This window comes from Pelecanus crispus, chromosome 2, assembly GCF_030463565.1.
Source record: "Pelecanus crispus isolate bPelCri1 chromosome 2, bPelCri1.pri, whole genome shotgun sequence".
NCBI lineage: Eukaryota > Metazoa > Chordata > Aves > Pelecaniformes > Pelecanidae > Pelecanus > Pelecanus crispus.
The window spans coordinates 123,521,336-123,540,545 of record NC_134644.1 but is presented as its reverse complement, the minus strand read 5'-3'; the positions used below and the strand labels follow the sequence as shown (position 1 = coordinate 123,540,545).

Sequence of the window (19,210 nt, the reverse complement as noted above, 5' to 3'; positions counted from 1 at the left end):
GCTCTGGGTGTACCTCAGGAGACTAGCAGCCTGATGAATGCATTGTTCTAAAATGTCAAAAGGACCTTTGGGCACAACGTGCCGCGTCCTTCAGAACCACCCAACTCGTCCAAAAGCAAAAGAGGTGCAGCCATAGGGAAAATGTCAAGCTGGGACTGCATAGCTGCGAGCGTCATTGCCACCAGTAAACAGGATCACTTATTTGACCAGGGTAAAATGAATGCTAAAAATACACGGCGCCCATCCAGTCTTCCTATTCAGTATTGCAACCCAGCTGCTGAGGCAGGGAGTTTTGTCTGCATTTGTGACGCACCCTGCGTAAATAAATAAATAAATAAATAAATCAGGGAACGTACAGTAGATGCATTTTACTGCCAGAGTGGAACTTCACAGACCTACCAGGGGACCTTTTTGTAATGTTTGTAATGTGCTGCTATCGTGCTTTAGCAAAGAAAAATGTCACTGCTGGGCTTTATTTTTAACAGACTTTTTTAACATCAATTAATGCAAGCAAATGTAGTGAAGCAGATCTTCCTTTTTATTTATATTTGGGTGAAAGCAGTGAGGGGGCTTGGAGGAATGGCATGCGTGGGCAGGGGGCGGAGGGAGCAGAAAGGGAGTTTCTTCTGCAGAGAGGTGGATTTTTTTTTTTAAAGGTGTGTAAATGCAGATGGGTACCCAACTTCCACTGGCAGTCGCTGAGATTGAGAAATCAAGCTGCCTCTGAATGTATCATTCGTGTTGCATCTTAAAAAAATACATCACAAAACATGCAGCCTGTGTTATCCAACATGGAAGACTGTATGCTCCATTGGTGTTTGCTCAGCTGAAATTAGTTGACCCCCATGCGCCCTCTTTCTATTGTAAGAGGTAAAATGATCAGGTCACCCTAAGAAGTGACATTTGTTACTTATTGCATGAACCCTGTAAGAGTTGCGTCATACTGTATTTCCCTCATGCCTGAAACCATTATACTTGCAGTGTTTTCTACCTTTCTGCTGTTTCTCTAACACAAATGCAAACACACATGCAGGATTGTAGGCAAACTCTTCCCTTCCAACATTGATTTGTTTTGTACTGCTGGGAAGAGACATCAGTGCAAACCTTGGCAAGGCAACATGCACTTCATTCACATGGCCCTTTCATGGACTTAAAGGTGGAAGATACCTGTTATTTGGCAGGTATTTTTGACTTACGGTGATGTGACAGAGTTTTGATACGGGCACAGAGGGTGGGACTCAAATATAATGTACTGTACATGACGTAATATCTTACCAACACGGTGAACTAAGGGCAAAGCAACAACTTTAATTTGGAATTTTCCTGCTATTGCCACTTTTTACTGAGGCCTTCAGAGTGGTTTATTTTCCGAGAAACGCTGGTGTTTTGGTATGTCGGCCAACTTTCTGTTTGCTATAGCTCACTTTCAAGTTATTTTTTTTCTCTTCATAGCCAGCTTGTTGTTATTTTATCTTCTGGGGGAGAGGAAGGGTGTGTCAGTCACATATATGACATGTTGGAAAGAGAAGGGGGTTGGTAGACGGTTTGCAAGTATGGCGCTCAGTTCAGTTGCCCCACCTCAGTTTGCTTGCTGCACTGCGGGTATTCTTCATCAACTATTATTTTCAGTCCTGATCTTTGGCTTCTGGTAGCCAGCTGAACTACAGAGGCTGCCCACCTTTTCTGCTGTATAATTTTCAAGGATTTAACAAACCAATTTTTCTTCTTCTCCGCTGCCATACCATATATCAAGTCCAGCAATGAAACAGAAATGAACATCAACAAAATATGTTGCTTGTTTGTGAAAGTGTCACGGGATCAAAAATCTGCATGCTTCACTCTTGGCAAATGCATTACCAAATCTATACCAAATCTATCAGTGGGTTCTTGCTGGTCAGAGTGATATGCAGCATAGCAAGTGAGTTTGCCCTCTTGCTCTCCTCACCACCCCTTTTTTGACTTATAAAATGCCCCTGTTTTTCCAAAAACTACTAGAGAGGTAATACTCCTCCTTGACCTTATTTTCTGTTGTTCAAATCCTGCTTAGTGTTAAATCCCTCCGCTCACCTCCAGGTTTAGTAAATTAAAAGTTGCTTCTTGAGTGAGGGGAAGGACGCAGTTGAGGGGGCTGGGGATATATTCTATCTGCTTTACATCTTTGCGTCTCAGATGCTTGTTTTCCCCACTTTGTTTGGAGAAAGACTGACAAGTAAGCATAACGTGCCGAGTAAGTACAGAAACTTGCTGCCTGCAAGGTTTGTGATGAAGACACTTCATTTTAAACAGTCAGGGCTTCCAAGCGCTGGCCCTCCGGCTTTCAAAAAGAAAAGACCAGGCAAGTTAACTGCACATCTCGTACAATTCTGTTACAAAATACTTTTATTCCATAGTATCATCACGAGGTTGATGATGGAAACAAAATCCTGTGGAGCTGGCGTTCATTACATCATCAGAGTATACGATATTTAAATGGTAGCTTAAATGAACTTGCTCACATCTTGGACAGACTGTCATAAAGTTAAGAAATTAAAAATTTGCCCACAGTAAAGATGTCCACAGCATCTTTATAATTCCACAATAGCCGTAGAAATATTTTACTTTTTTTTTGGCAGGCAGTAATGCCTGGGATTGCTCTGTAAAAGGGATGGCTGTCTTCCTGCCAGTCGTCTTTTCCCTGATTAAATGTGGAAAAACCTGGGTCCACAAGTACTTTGTGTGTCTCCTTCCATTCTTCTGCTTATTCTTCAACTGTGTCAACAGTATGTGTGGATAAATAAAATATCAAGAATGCTGGTATCATCTTCCTGTTCCCCTTTCCCTCCTCTAACTTACAATAATGTGGGGCAAAGGTCTACTTAACATAACACAGTTACGATAACTAGTACATTTGTATTTCTGCTATGATGAGAGGTCTGCTGTAGTGAGACTCATCCACTGTCGCTGCTTCTTCTCAGCAGTGTTAATTATTCTTCAGGCTCGTGTAGCATGCGTATGGAAACACAAAATAAGCGATCAGGGAGTAGGATATTTTTGGTTTTATTTGTTGTGTCAGTGACACTTCCACTCTGACACAAACTCACAGCACAACACTCCTGATCTGTAATGAGGTTGTATCCCAGGATGTGTATTAAAAGCACTAAATAGTCCCTTGCTTATTCAAAATCCTCATTTATCTGAATTAATTGTGTCCCCCATTTCATTTGGGTAAATTAGGTTTCACAGTTTCACAATTTGATCACAAGTCTCACAATGTTCAGTGCTTCTTTTTCAACCTGAGCCCCTGAAATGACGGTACCGCATCAAAATCTCAGTCGTCATTATAACAAAAAAAAAAAAAAAAAAAATCAAATACTCGCTTTCCTTGTTACAGAGAAGCCCTCCGAGGGGAAGCTGCCCAAACTTGAAGGCCCGGTGCGGAATTCCTCGGCTAAATCTCGTGATTTTTAACCCGTTCTCCCGATTTTGCAGCACTCGGCTTTAATCAATGCGGTTTCAGCGACTGCTGGACACCCTGCGCCCGTACCCGCCGCGCTGTCGGGCTGGACGCGGGCAGCTTTGGGCGGCGCGGGGGAGCCCCGCGGCCGGGCAGCGGGAGCAGCCCACTTCTCCCGTGGGAGGGCCCACGGCGTAACCCGGCGGGGACGAGCCTCGGCCCCAGCCCCTCGCTCTCTCCGAAGGGGATTTCACTCGAGGCGCGGCCGCCGTGCGGGGGGCGGGCGGCCTGTTCCGCCCTGCACGCCTCCCGAAGGCCGGCCGCGGGCCCCCGTGGGGCTCCGCCGCGGCCCCGCGGCTCCCCGCGCCCACCGAGGAGGGGCTGCCCGCCGCGGGGGCAGGGCACAGGCCCTGCGCGGCGCCTTGCGGCTCCCCGCCCCGCGGCGGCCGGGCCGGGCCGGGCCGGGCGGCCTGCGGGGCCCAGGCTCGGCTCCCGCGGCGCGGCCCTCGCCGGCGGGCCGGGCGGAGGGGCGGGCCTGGGCCCGGGGGCCGGGGCTCGGGGGGCCGCGGTGGGGCAGCCCGGCGGGGGCCGGCGGCGGGGGGCCGGCAGCGGGAGCCCGCCGCCTGCTCCCTGGCGTGAGCGGGGCTGCCGGCAGCTGAGCCGGCTTCTGGAAAGGGAAGGTGTTGGGTAATGCGTTTGAGGGAGACGGCTGGAGGGGTGGGTGTGAAAGGCGGGGGGAGTTTGGCACTTGCCCAGACCCCCGGGGGAAGGCGGGGGGTGGAAGAAACCCCGGCAAAACCCCGCGTCTCTTGAGCCCTCCTCCCCGCTCCTGCTAAGTGTGGTTTGAATCCTCCTCCCTTTCTTCTTGGGTTCCTCTTTTCTCCCCCCCTACCTCTTCTTATTTAAATGAACTGACAGGCGCACACAATGAAAACTCAGTGGGCCTTTTGGAGAGGGTTTCAGCCAACAAATGCGGTCTTGCAAGTTATTTATTAGCGTGTGTCTTAGTAAAAGGCTGATGCCCTACAGTGGCCAGCCACCTCTCCCTTGCTGTTACAGGCATGTTTTTCATATCGCGTTGCACATTTCCTCAGAGTCTCACAAGTGTTTTTTGGTTTTTCAGTGATGTTAATCACCTCATAGTCATTTAATGTCACGCCACATTTTTCTCCAGCTCTATAAGTTTTATCTAGAGAGGATATACACTGACCTGACAGCCTATACGTTTATTTTTCTCATCATAGTGCTCTATTTTTTTCCTTTGGTAATTTTGATGCCTTATACTTGTAACCTGCTGTTCTTTTTAATTGCTTATTGTTATTAATTATATAGTGGTAGCATTGCTGGCTTGAGACATTTGGCTGTAAAAATACATCTATCATCATTGCCACTGGATCTGCACTAAATCACCTAAGCTCTGTCTGGAAATGAATGCTTCTCTGCATTTCTTCAGTGAAATCTGAATGAGGGTTAAATCAAGACTTTCTTGTGCCTCTTCGCCTCCAGCTAGGTTTCATGCCCTTGCCCTGCTTCTGCTCACCACCTCTTCTCCTCCATCAGCCTTTTTGGTCTACCCCCTTTTCTCTTTATTGTTGCTACTACATCCGTTCTCCTTCCCCAACCAGTCTTTGCCTGTCAACGATGCATCTCTTTTCAGCCAGCTCTTCTCTGTTTCTTCTACTCTGTTGCTTTTCCTCTTTCTCTCTTATTATTTCATGTTCATAACTTTGCCATTCTGCTACCTAAAAGTTCACTGGAGAGGGAGGATGTTCTTAGGCGCCACTCCTCAATTGCTAACATAGTGGGAAATGTTGTCTTTGCTTCCGTGAGGAATTAGGTTGATGAAAAGATGGAATGTACCTGTAAAAGTAGCATTTAGAATTAAAAAAAAAAAAAGGCAACCCACAAACATGTAACAAAGAGAGGAAAAATAACTAATTGGCCCTCATTATTCTCTTATCCACAAACAAAGAACTTTTAATACAGAAATCCCAACAGCTGTTTGTTCAGCTCAGTGTGAAGTCTTAATACCAGCAGAGAAAGTGGGAAGGAGAGTGGAGTAGGTTTAGAATGAAGTCTGTCCTTTTTCGATACGTGAGCCCAAAGCTGCTTGCTTGCTTTATAGCAGGATCAAAGAGAGAGATAGGGAAAGGTTAGTGCAAATTAAAATTGAGCTTTCTCATGCTTTCCTAAATAAAACAGCAAATTAAGTCAGGCAAGCAATATAAATAATACTTTATGTTAAATGGAGCTTTATCATTTTAATACATTGCCGTACAAGAAGATCTCCCCTAACTGGCAAAGCAGTTCGCTCGGGTGAAAAGAATCTAATTAAATGCCCAATTATCAGCATAGACCTAAGGGCCTTAATGGCCTGAACCACTTCTTCCTCCCTGATTTTTCTGAGGGCTGAGGGGAGGAGATGGAGGTTAAGAGGAAAGAAAGCAGGAAGTTGATACACCCCTAAATGAGTTTAAGAGCTGGATCAATATCCCAGCAATTGCTGCTCATTTCGAAGTGTCCCTCACCTATGTAAGAAGATGCCAAATAGTCTTTGATTCATGTAATTGCATTCAGATTTGGAAAAAATTATCAATAGCATCTGATGTATTAGAAAATATGAGGAGCACTGTTACTTCTTCACGCTATCAATTCAAATATCCAGTAATACAGGAAAGCCCTGCCCTATCCAATCCTATCCTATCTTACTCTTTTTTTTTTTTCATTTTTCTTTTTTCTTCCCCTTTTTTAAAGAGTAAGCAGGCAATTCTTTGTAGGTTGGATAAACAGCATTTCAGCATTTAGAGACTTTATCTTCCAGACATCTAATGGCTTCATGCCAAAAGAGGGAAGGCAACTCTGACCCTTTCTGTATACTCAGAACAAAAGAAATACCTGATGAGAGTTTTGTACAAAACATAATTTCTACTGCTGGTCCACTGTGATGTGGAATTAATATTGACACGTTGATTGTCTCCATGCAAGAAGGTGTTTCCCCAGTAGCCCTAAATTTAGAACAGGTTGCATTTAGTTTATGCAACATGAAATAACCTCTCCTATTTTAACAGTTTGTGTTTTCGTTGTGCAATACTTAAAAGTAGATACACCTGTACTTCCACCAGTTCCAGAAGTCCCAGATGGGTGGGCAATACTGGTAGGTATTTAATATCAAGTAACAGAGAAAGCTGGTTCTCCAACCAGAAAGAAACAAGAAACAAGAACAAGAAAAAGAAACAGTGAACACAAATATTAAAATTAAATGAACAATGCTAAAAAAGACAGAAGTTTTTACTTATATTTTACTGTTCTTAATTCTTCTGAATATGAATGTGACATTTTTATTAGCTTTTCCCCCTACAGTTTGATTAAATTGTTAATAACTACTTTGCTCAGGCAATCTCTGAGCCATTCAAATTCTAATTTTACTTTACTAGAGAAGGTTTGGTCCAAAAAACTTTCTTCTTGGAAAGAAATAGGCTCTTAGCTTATGGAAGAGAACAAAGAAAAACTTAATTCTGACCTTAATGCTGACAGTGTGTTCATAAAAATGGGCAGTTTAAGCAGGGCCTGATTCTTCATCCACTTGAATTTAGTAAGAGAGTTTTCATGCTCTGTTTAGGGTGGGAAAACAGACATCGAGCAGCTCTGGGGTTTGGTTTCTTTATCTGTGATATGCAGATAATAATCTGTATCTCACTGTGCAGTGTAAAGATGGAGGGCTTGACCTTGCACACTTTCGCAGAATTTATTCCCACAAAAAGTCTAGACAAGAGTCTGGTAAGACAGGAGGCCTGAGTTAGTTATGCCAGCGTTTGAAGGATCAGTCTCCAAGTTTTTAATCAGTGAGCACTAAGTGCTTTTTGAAAAGGTAAACGTTGAGCTGGATCATCTGTCTACAAATAACTCATACCACTCAGCTTATTCCTACCGGTTTAAATTTCTTTTTATATCCCATGGTAAAATTGTTTCCAAAATAAGCTGTATCACATGGGATTTTATTGCAGTGATGAAGTGTAACCTTGTAATGTGTATAGCTACGTGATGCAACACAGACTTTTTTTTCAAGCAAATTTTAATACCTTTTCCTGGTGCAGTTACAGACAAGGAGTAGCAAATTATGCATGTCCCATCAGTTGGTGAATAGCCCTGTTGCTGAATTCCTGAACTCTCTCCTGGTAGCCAGTTGCCCAGAAAATGCTGTTCTTTGACGGAGAGGGCATTTGCTGCATTTAAATCATTCTTACTTGAGCTGATAACATGACAGTTATTAAGAAATAGACCCTGCCAGTTGCCCTTCTTTTATTTTCATCCAGCCTCACCAAAGCCAGACAATTCATGGCTTTAATAGAACATACAAGGCACATGTGGTAAGAAGAGTTCACTTACAAGCAGCCAAAGTGAGTGCAACCAAGCAAAAAAGTGAACAGTTGGTGAAGTGAAATGCATCCCTTGCTTCAGACAAAAATACAGTGGAATGAAAGATGCAGTAGACTGGCTTTCCTTTAAGCAGATCTAATTTCAAAATCTGGCCCTAGAGAGATGAACTTTTGCTTTAATTGAGGAGGTGGATCCCGGCTCTTTGTCACTCCATCAATCAGCACCCTTTGCTGTAGCTCTAGCAATATGCTGCAGAAGGCTGTAGGATTTATTCCCTGCGTGTAGAGTAAGGCTTCCTACCTGGTGCTGCTAGGAGCCAGCGTGGCCTGGCCTCAAGAGCACAGTGCATATCTCACCCTCTTCCTTCTAACGTTGGCCAGTGTCCTTCAAGACAGAGTCATAGCATGGTCTCAGCTTTCCCCTTGGGAGGCTACAGTTGTTGGTGACTCAAGAGTTTAGGATTGTTCTTTACATTTTGTCCACCTCCTTCCTCAGGCATGGGCAGAGCCTTGCCAAAAATTATTCTGAACTGAAAAAAAACAAGGGGAGAGACATTGCTCAGGTTACGGCCTGTGGTGTCGAGTTCCCCAGTCTCTAGCTAACATCATGATTTTGGTTAAAAGTGGTATTAAGGGTAAACGCAGACCGCCGTGCAGGCCTGCCAATGCAAGCAGTAGTCTGTGGCACAACAGGGAAAATGCAGCATAACAGTGCCGAGAGGGTGAGGAAAATATTTCATTCCCCCACCCTGCCGATTCCGTACGCGTGGTGATCTGTCCTGGACACTGCAGGAGAAACTCAGGTGTACTTTCCGTCCGGTCCTCCATCCTGTTCCATCAGGATTGAACCGTTAGTTAGGACTTTAAAAAACCCTGGTTTTCCGTGGCAGGCTCTTCTCCCAGCTGTAAATTCCAGCTGTATTATTTTTCCTGCTGCGAATTCCAGCTGTATGCTTTGCCTTTACTATGTCTCCTTCTTTATCGCTATATTCCCATGCTTTTCATGTCAGCTTCCAAAATTAACACCATGGTGGATAGTGTTTTTCATTGGGGGGGTTGTGATGATTTTGAGAAACTGAAAATGACAGAAGCACTATTCCAATAGGGGAGAAATTATGAACGTGGTGCTGGAGACTTCAGACGCTGTTTCATTTCAGCTTCCACGCTTGGAAGAGGTGTTGTGTGTTCCTTAGCAGGTGAGGAGACTTGTCACGCACCTACTTGCCATAGTGGGCCCTAAGACCGAATTTCGAGCAGGAATGAGTTTGTCTCTGGTGGCACAGAGAGGCTGATGAGTGTGTGGGTGTGTGGCCGGTAGAATTAAAAGGAGGCAGACAACCACAGCACTGTAAACTAGGAAGCACGGATGGCTGTATACTCTGCAAATTATAGCATTGTACAGTGTATTTTGTCCTTCCCTGGTTTTCAGTGTGAGATGTTGTAGCCGAGGGGTTAGCTGTCATCCATGGCGTTCCTTCCTTACTCCTCAGATCTCTGGCTTATAAATGTGTGCTGCAAAATTAACTCGGGGAAGAGTGGAAGCAATGTGAAGAAGGAGAAATTGGTTTAGGGGCATGGTCTGCTTGGTAAAAAAAATTATAAAGAAAACACATTGAGTGTGGGAGCTGTGCATGCTTTAGACCTGAAAATAATACAGGGACTGCAGGCTATTTCTTTCCTGTGTTGTATGTGGAGGGCAGAGTTTACACTACTTCTTAGCAGATGCTTTGTAAGCATGGACCCAGCCTTGTGATGATTTACCAGGAGGACATCATCGTCTTTGGACCTTTGCCTATAGATTTATTCAGAGTAAAAGGCACAAGGACCCTTCTGGACAATCTCGAGGGTGAATAAGAGAAAGAGTTACTTATAAACTGTTACAAATTGGTACTCGGTAATGGCTGTAGTGTTGATCAGACAATATAAGAGGGCCCCCAGTGGTTACCGACTTAACAGCTGCATGTAAGTCAGCCAGTGAACATTTGCTTGTAGCTGCTCTGGCTTTGTTTTTATTGAAGAGCAAGAAGCATAAACATGGGACACACAGTCTAGAGGCTGCTTAAAGTGTTTCACTTGTTTAAAGTGTATATTGAAACATCAGGGCCTTCCATGAAATGACAAGTCGTGCGTTGAGTTGACAACACAAATTGGGCCAGGTCATCTAAAGCAGTGTCTTAAGTGGGGATGGCGGGGGGGATCTTGCCTGCCGTACAAGTAACTCAGTAACTCTGCAAGGTGGGTAGCTGGTGCAAAGACAAGAGAATCCCCAAATGTGAGTATATGCTCAGCACGAATACTGATTTTGTTTGCTTTTATAGCTGGTTATCGAGTTAGTTGCTGAGGTAATGGGCTGCACCTCAATTAAAATCTACCTACCCCCATTGAAACATTTAATATTTGTGTAAATATTAAACATTTATATGAATATTAAATGCATTTATTTAGAATTGATTCATGTTTACATTTTCCACTATCTGAATGAAGATTACAAATGGAAAGTAATTTACTTATGCAGAAATTCTGCATGCAACAGACTCATTTGTCTACCAGCTGTGGGTAAACCATCCTCATCCATGTTGCAAGGTCTTAACCATGTCCAAACTCATATCCTAACCATGTAAGGGCAACAGTAAGCAGCAGTTCTGTGCTGTACAGTGGGTACTTTGTTCTTGCCTTCCTTACGGAGTTGTTGGATCCATAATGTGAAGGACGTGCTGACTTGTTTTACGATGTACCACATCAGGGAATGCAGTGCATGGTTTTCTGTTAGATTTGGAAAAGTGCAGGCTTTATATTAAAGGTTCATTTCTTTTTCATCGTTCAGCTAACTCATTTGCACTGTAATGTACTTTCCTATTCCTCCTCCTGATAGTTGCTGCTTTTATACCTATTTTGCAAGCCATATTTTTAGTCTAATCCATACAGCAGTTCTCTAAAATTCCATAGCATTGCTTATTTCTTACCTATAACTCTTAATAAAAAATAGGGCTGTGCCAACCTATTATATCCTTAATAGAATATTCTAATGGTTATTAAATCAATTGACTCTGAATCTCACTTTAATAAATGAGTCAGACAGTATTTTCCAATTACTGTCAGCCGCCACCTTTCCAAAGAGCAGATTATTTTGATTGAATTTTTTAAAGCTGTTCAGCACTTTTTTTTTTTCTTTTTTTTTCCCTTTTTTTCCCTGAGTAAGAGCAAAGAGCAGTAGCTCTGTTCTACAAGGAAGGAGAGCCTCTTGGACTGTATCTGACACTCCATTCCATTTCAGATTTATCCCAAATGGAAACTGAAAATGTGACATTTCACCGGCCCTTTTTTTATTAATGATATCATACTTTGCACTTCCGTAGCACCCTATCAAACTGTTTGCTAAACATGAAGAGCTAGACAGGGGCCAGCGTGTAAACAGAGGCTTTTGCATCCTCTTTCCACATCCGGCACCTTTGCAAGAGCTGCCACACCCTGGCTCTTTCATGCTGGTGGGAGATAAAATGCTGGCCGTGCTTTTAAATTCTCTGTGGAGAGCAAAGCAGGGACAGAGCCTTGTTCCCTCATCCTTCTGCAGTGCTGTGTGACCCAAGCAAGCAGGCAGTTGTGCGCCCGGACATGTTACCTTAAACCTTTTCAAAGGCAGATGGCAGTGATTCTGGATCTTCTGTGTACGGTAGCTAGTCCAGGACTCTTCTCCAGCTCCACTGTCCCAGCTGTATTAAAAGTCTTAAGGGATACTAATTAGGTCAGCCTATTAAAGTAGAAATTAAAAATTAACACCTCTTCTTTAGAGGTGGATAGTCTGAGAAACACAGGCCATACTGTCATGCCAAAGGTGATAAGAGTTAAGTCAGTGTCGGAGTTTGGAATGGAACCTAGCGCTCCTGACTCTTCTGCCAGTACTGTAACCTTATCTGTCTCCCTTAAATTTAAATCATGCTGGTCTCACGTTCTTGAATTCAAGGACTGGAACCTTGCCCTTTGTTCCGAGGATGTAGTGCAGAGCAGGTGATGTGCACAAAATGGGTGAAAAAGGGGGGGGGTGGTGTGATAACTCCCTGATCAGAGGGACTTAGGAAAAAAAAATTATTCTATTAGTTATACAAATGTAGTCATATTTTAAATGCGGTCTTTAGAACTAGGAGACTAAAAACATTTTATTTTTAAGAGAAAGCTTGGATTCTGCACAAATAGATGTCTCTTGCCTGGGGAAGTTTCCTATCTGCCCCAGGCGAGTGGGTGAGGGGATTTTTCAAACCCTGTTTATAAGCCTTTAGGAAAATCGGATTTGCAACATACAGTAATCAAAGCGGTTTTGATGTTTGTGACCAGGAGATCACCTCGGATCTGAGTGATACGGGAAATACAATAGGGTCACATTTAACAGGGTTCAATTCTTCTTGAACAAGTACAAATACTGTGTAACTAAAATTAGTTTTGCTTCAGCATCAGGAATGCATGGCTTTCTTCCTACTTTTCCCTCATTAGCTAAGGCAATGGAAAGAGAAAAAAGCCGCCTCTGTCTTCTGTAGCTCCATATAAAAATATTTCTTTTTAGGAAGTCTGTCTCCTTTGGAATGTTTGAAGAACTCCCCGTTCAGTGTTCCCATGCTCAAGAATGATTAGCGTGGTTCATTTACACTTTGCCAACAGTAACTCTGTGATTTGAGAATTGGCATTGATTATCTTCACCTTGACATGTGGAAGATCCTGAGATGGAGCTCCCTTTGTCCTAATTGCTTTGACTGTGTGTATCAGCACAAACAGTCTGATGAAGCAACTTCACCCTACCAGGCTTTCTAGCCCATAATTACGCTTTGTGGGGACTTGCACTGTCTTCAGAACTATCTGTTTGGTAATGACCATGGCAAGGATCTGGATGTAGGAGAGATTATCTGATCACGTGTGGCAGTCTATATATTCCTCGTGATTGATTTGCAAGTTCGGGGAAGAAGAGGCATTTATACATGGTTCGTTGAGCCTTCCTCCTCTTTTCAGTACGCTGTTCTGCAGCTTTGCCCGCAGCTGTGGGTTGCTGTCTGTTGGGAGAGCATGGCATACAGCCTGCCTTGCAGGACGCAGCCATCTCTCTTAGATGTACAGACTCATGCGTGCCAGGTTCTTTTCCCTCACGCCCCCTTGACAGTGCTTGCGTGGGCCATACTTGTCTTCTCGCAGCAGTAGCAAAAGCAGAACACACTGGAAGGGTTTGTCAGTGAAGGTGGAAAGCCCCAAATCCCAGGCAACTCTTGAGAATCTACTAAAAATTTCCCTGCTAAGGAAATAGTTAGCATATGTTTGATAAGCGGTTGCTAATTTACCTATGAAGAGTTGGTAAAGGTGTCACCTTCCTGATGAGAACGTGTCACCTACCCCTAATCTGCCCCCAGGAGTCTGTTGCACAGAATGTGTCCAGCCAGCAGCGCGTGGCCGGCTGGATGGGACACGTACCTCCGCAGCCTGCTCCGCTGCCTCGGTGGCAGTGGTCCCCGGGCACGGGATCGATGGGACCACTGGCCTTTTCCAGCTGGCTCCCAGAGCAGGCCTGCCATTTCACACCCATCCGGTAGCTTTTCAGCGTGCGGAGGTAGGCAGGAACATTGAACATTGCTTTAATGAAGGGTTGGGTGGAGGACGAAGGGAAATCTGCGGTTTGCTGGGTGAGCGCGTGGGTGACGCTCGGCCATAGTGTGGACAGGAAGACGGGAGAGTTAAAAAAATGGCCACGTGCCAATGTGTCCATTTTGAAGAGCCAAAATGGAGTCCTACATTCCTCTCACGGTCGCTGTGTGAAAAACATGGTTTTACCATGAAAGGCAATGGAGTCGCTGTATATATGAAAAATATGAGAGCTAGCTGTTCAGTGGAGAGCGAGCTCCCCAGTGACGGACTGTTGTCAGGGTAGAAATTTTTGTAGTCAGTGTGTTTTTACCCGCTTACTCCAAAGGATGCAGCCTGCCACCCAACCCTGGTTTTGTGTAAATCTTTTGGCTTTGTTGGTTTTCGTCTGCCCCTTGGCTTCCCATTACGAAGAGCTCCGACACCTCGTAGCAAACCACACGACGGTAGTTTCCCTCAGCCCACCGGCAGAACGGCCACCACCGCCTGGCTTAGCCTGCGCAATTCCCACCCTTTGCTAAAGATGCCGTGACTTACGTAAAGGGTAAATTTAGCTTTCGGACTAATAAGAAGTGAAAGCTGAGGGCTGCCATTGAGATTTTTTTCAATTCTGGTAAGTTACCAAGGATCATTTTGAGAGGGCCTGTGGCCCCACTCAGCTACACAAGCGCCGTGTCGTGTTTTCTTTGCGTCGGTGGGCGGGATCGTCGTGTGCGGTACAAAACGTGGTCTCTGCCGTCACCACCTACGGCAGCTGCCAAGGGCGAGCGTCCGTCGTCAGGGTCATTAATCACGGCAGGCAGCGCTCCACTTGGCAGGAGGTGTTCGGGGTGGGCAGGGCGCTCCCCGAAATCGCTCCTTTTCACCTGAGAAACGGGAGGGAGCTGTGCCGGTCGCCAAGCGTTTTATTCCCGCTTGGTTTTTAATAATCAGATACACTATTTACCTGCGAGATCAATGCTACTCGTGTAGCACACCGGTGACATACAGAAGGACCTTTTCTAAGCTGCGCTGTGGGAATTGAGGCCTCTGCAGCAGGGCTGGAAGCCACTTCTTACCTAGCAACTGTTTCTAAGTAGGACAGCCGCTGACTGCCCTCATGGCGGAGGGGGTGAATCCTGCAGCACCCTCAGGAAGGGAACCTGGTGCCAGGCACCAGCCGGCCTGGCCTTCGGAGGACAATGGGAGGAAGCGGAGGAACAAGCGGCGGGGAGTGGGAAGGGTTTTAAAGCTGCAGGACCTTGACGGGAAAGCTGTGTCAGGAGGCGCGCGGGCACTTTTCGGAGCTGTTAAGAGGAGAAATGCACATAAAGGGGGAAAAAATCTAGGATTGCCAGAGAGGGAGCTGGGAAAACCTGCGGCTTGCAAATGGTTTCGCGTATGTCCCTGGGACTGGAAACGTGGAGCAGGAGTGATGTGAGGGTATAAACTACCCTGTCATGGTGTTTTAACGAGAAACGCCACATCAGCCAGAGTGCCAAAAATGTGTGTGTTCGCAGTTCTTACCCGTGATAGGCAGGATGATGTGTGTTCAGCGTTAAATTCCTCACGCACTGTTTTGCAAATGTACTCGGTCGTGATCGGGTGACTCTGCTAAGAGATGATGTTTCAGGTCCCACTCATCATTTCCTACTGAAGTGTAATGCTCTGCATTCCCGTTTGGTGGTAATTGCATGTGGAAAATCCATGCTTTTAATGCCCAGTTAAGCTTTGTACATTCTGAAACCTTCCAGATAAAAGAACACGCTAGCAGCCATAGGTGCTATGGGGCATCCGGTTTCCTGAGCTTAGGAAAACAAAAAAAATCTCTTCAGTGCATAGATCGTGTCGGACTGGTTCTTTGGTAAGGGCTGTGGTGAATTTCGTTTTTCCTTTGATTTCTTCTGCAGATGAAGGACTGAACCACGAATGCAAACTCTGCAATCAGACGTTTGACTCTCCTGCCAAACTTCAGTGCCACCTGATAGAGCACAGCTTTGAAGGCATGGGGGGCACCTTCAAATGTCCAGTGTGCTTTACAGGTAGGAGGCAATCACTGCTTTTCCCTGTCATGTCCTTAGCTTGCATGTGCAGAACTGCACTTACAACTGTGTCATGTGCTGGCTTTAGGTCAGTTTTAAGAGGGAACATTACATTTGTGCTCATTGGTAATATTGATTAGAAATCGTTTAGAAAGCTGAGCTTCTTGGAAGGTCAGGCATCCATCTGTAAGAACTGCATTTCAAGCTCTTCTATCGGAAGTGTGAGTTTCTTACGATTACAGAAGTGATAGTGTGTTACCTTCCACGGTATCATGTTCATTACCTTCATGTTCCAAACTTGCCAAGGTTAAAACTGCCCATAAATTTGTCCTTTAAAGCTGCAGATGCTTCATCTAAAATGATATAACTCAGATCAGAACTTGGCCCTATGGGCAAGGGCTGCTAGGCATAGCCTGTGCAGCAACATTCTCCTGTGATCGGGTAAGAAAGCCCGCTTGCGTGTGTTTGTTGGCTTGTGGTGAGAAGAAACACCCTTGTATTGTGCTTTAGAAAGCAAACCATGCTGTCTTGCCACAAGTCAAGTTCTGCTCTCCCCTGACACGAGTCTAAGTATGGAATAATCCTCCCCAAGTCAGTGGTGTTATTCAGTAGTAAAACCCAAGTGAGAAAATAACTTGACCCAGTAGGGCTAAACACTGCAGTGTTTGGGCCATAATGAGGAACAGAAAAATGCTGTTGTTGGAAATGAAAACACATTAAAAGGATGCCTACAGAGTTGTTGTGAGTTTTTTTAAGGACTTCTTAATAGAACATTTCATAAAATGATAACCTAAAACATAAGCGTTAATATGTAGCTTACATGCCCAATTTTGCTTTACAAGATGAAAATCAAAGATAATCACAAACATGACAAAACACACTTTGGGTATTCTCACATCAATGGCATGCTAATTCTGGAAGCCATTCAAGGTTTCTGTTCTCCATTAATGGGAGTGAAGGATTTTCATTGATAGGCAAATAGACCCTTTAATACCTTCATTTTACTTCTCTTTGTTTGGCAGTTCCCCTCCCAATAAAACTTAAGTGCGCGCTACAGAGGAAAATTAAAGTTGAATTTTTCGTCTCTCAGATACAGTGGCTGGTGATGATTATTACCTCAATGTGTTCAGGTTTCACACATCTCTGTGGGTTATAAAATTAAAAAAATACATAGTTCATCTTCACTGCACAGCTTGTCATAGTAATGTCTGAGCGTGGATAGTACTGCTGTAAACAGTTTGCCTGTTAGGCGTCTGTGTTCAATAATTCCTTCAGTTAGGCATTTTTTTGGTTTTTTAGTTTTATTACTGATTCTACTCATTCTTTTCCCTTGTCTTTGTGTACACATTATGAGGTGATCTTTTTTACTGTAGATGGGTCTTCAGCTTCCAAGTTTGGGGGAGTTGTAAGCGCGATATAAAAACTTGCATATGTGAGGAGTACCCACTGACGGTTCTCTTTGTGAGCAAGATCCCTGATAAAACTAATCCTTTAACGTTTCAGCCAGTAGCCTTGTAAAATGTGTTAAAGAGTATGGAGATAAGTCGATTCCAATCTGTGTGAAACACTTTTTCCTTTTTGCTGGTGGGGTAAATAGACACCGAGCATTAATCATAAACAATGGTGTTTTATTAGCAATATGCCATTAAATTATTTCAGCATGTCTTGCTAGAATATTAGCAAGAAGTAAAAATCACCAATATAAGTTTTATATGGAAAATGGAATCTGATCTTTTTTTTTTTTTTCAGGGTAATGAGAAATGTGATTAAAATGTATGACTCAGAAGAACAATATTCTGATGGTTTTTGTTGCCTTGCAATTAGAATAATTTTAATGATTAGGAGTGGAGTCAAAGTCAAATGCCAGCATCTTTAATAAATCCTTTCCCTGCCTATACAGATTAATATTGTAGATGCAAACTTTTTTAGGTCACAGTGCACCAGGCATCCATCAGAAGTCAGTGCTGCCAACCCAAACACTGCCTCTGGCATATACAATTTAATTATTAATAGTATGTCTCCTAGGTAAACTGTTACACAGTCTTAGGGCCTTGTTTTGTAGTCATTAAAATTGAACATGTTTATATTATTGAAACCCTTGCATTCAGTGTGTAGGCAGAGTTGATCTTAAAGTATCCAAAGAGAATTTACCTGCAGTTCTGTTTCACATTTATAGACATTGCCCCAGTGTAGCTGTGGGATATAATTTTTAGCATTAACACATTTAAATACAGAGCTGTTTGTTAGCTTTAACTTTAGGCACACAGAGTAAACAGGACTTTGGCATCTATGCTTTTCGAACCTGTTGGTTGCTAGGAAATAAGTTTTGTATGTGTTCAATCAAAGAGCAGTAAGCATGAAGAAATAATTCTAAAGAGAAAATGGCATTTTTAAATTCTTTAAATTTGAAATCTTCATTGGTTGTCCTCTTAGGGTCTTTTTTTTTTCTTTGTTTATCTGTTTCAATTCATTCATTTTAGAAGAAGGATCACACTTTGTAGATAAATAGTGTTCGTTAGTACCCATTATAGCAACAGTGTAATGTGAAATCAGAGTGCACCAGCCTAATTTTACCTCTTGGAATTGCTGAGTGTTAATGGGAAATTGTTTATAAAAAACTCTTCACTTGCAGTATGAAATAATGAAAAGCTTGTTGTTTGTCTAATATTCCAGTGTTTGTCCAAGCAAACAAGTTGCAGCAGCATATTTTCTCAGCTCATGGACAAGAGGACAAGATCTATGACTGCACACAGTGTCCACAGAAGTTCTTCTTCCAAACAGAGCTGCAGGTACCACACTTGTTACCTGGGGGTTATAATCGCATTATGTATTTGATAGCTGAGTTAAAGCTTTACTTGCCATGACCTCCTCTGATACTTGCTTATCATCAGGATAGGAATGAGGGAAGGACAAGAGAAATTGCAGGTGATTCAACAACCCATGCTGCTTCAAAAAGGTGCTGGCAGAAAGCCACCTGGTACAGACCTGAATTTTGGGAGCCACCTTTGGATTCTTGCTCTGTAGGTTGTTGCAGCTCAAGATATTCTTGACGAGAGAGAAATGGGCATCCTATATTTCTGTTTGATATCCATAAAACATATACTCGAGCAGTGAAATGGAAAATAAGTGTATTCTTTTGTCTCTAAATGTGAAAAGCTAAGCACTGAAGTAGGAGTGTAGGGATGGGGCAAGGGGGATGAGGGGGGAAGTAGACAGAATTTATCTTGGTTTACCTGCTGGCCATTTTCCATAAATACTAACTTGGTGGGGAAAAAAAATAATAGGGTCAAACAAATGGTACACTTGTCTTCTTGTGTGCTGTTGTCAGACTTGTAATGATACTGTTTACTAACGGTAAACAAAAGGACAGAGAGGATGAAATAAATGTTGAACAAGATCTGAAAACAATTTTGGATGAAGGGGTTATTTACTATGTGTTAACATTCTGCACTGCTTGTCTTGCAATGAGAAGTGGTGGCGTGTTATTCCTGATGCTTTGAGACAGCATCAGAAAATTGTTTCTGGATTATTTTAGTTTATATTGAAGTATTAAGATAGGTTGACAGAGGAAAAATTTTCAGGGTCTCTGGTGGTCTATAAGGATGGAACAAGGAGAAGTATTTGTACAGTAAAGCCTTTCCTACACCATCCACCATGTGATTTTTATTTGGAATGAAAAGATTTTTCAGCACTTAAGGTTTTTCAATAGCTTTTTATAGCATGGGCCCCCATCTCTAAGTCCTTTGACTTAATTGTGTCCACAA

The 19,210-nt window shown here is 43.5% G+C and overlaps 1 protein-coding gene across 1 annotated transcript in view; it reads left to right on the top strand.

The window, feature by feature from the left end:
• The window catches only part of LOC104033437 (zinc finger protein 521), a 205,118-nt gene extending 186,808 nt beyond the window's left edge, over positions 1–18,310 (top strand). Inside the window, exons 8-9 of the mRNA XM_075705057.1 lie at positions 15,315–15,446; positions 18,120–18,310. Of these exons, the coding sequence (XP_075561172.1) occupies positions 15,315–15,446; positions 18,120–18,310 (323 nt within the window). The remainder of the gene's footprint in view (positions 1–15,314; positions 15,447–18,119) is intronic.
• Positions 18,311–19,210: the final 900 nt, after the last annotated feature.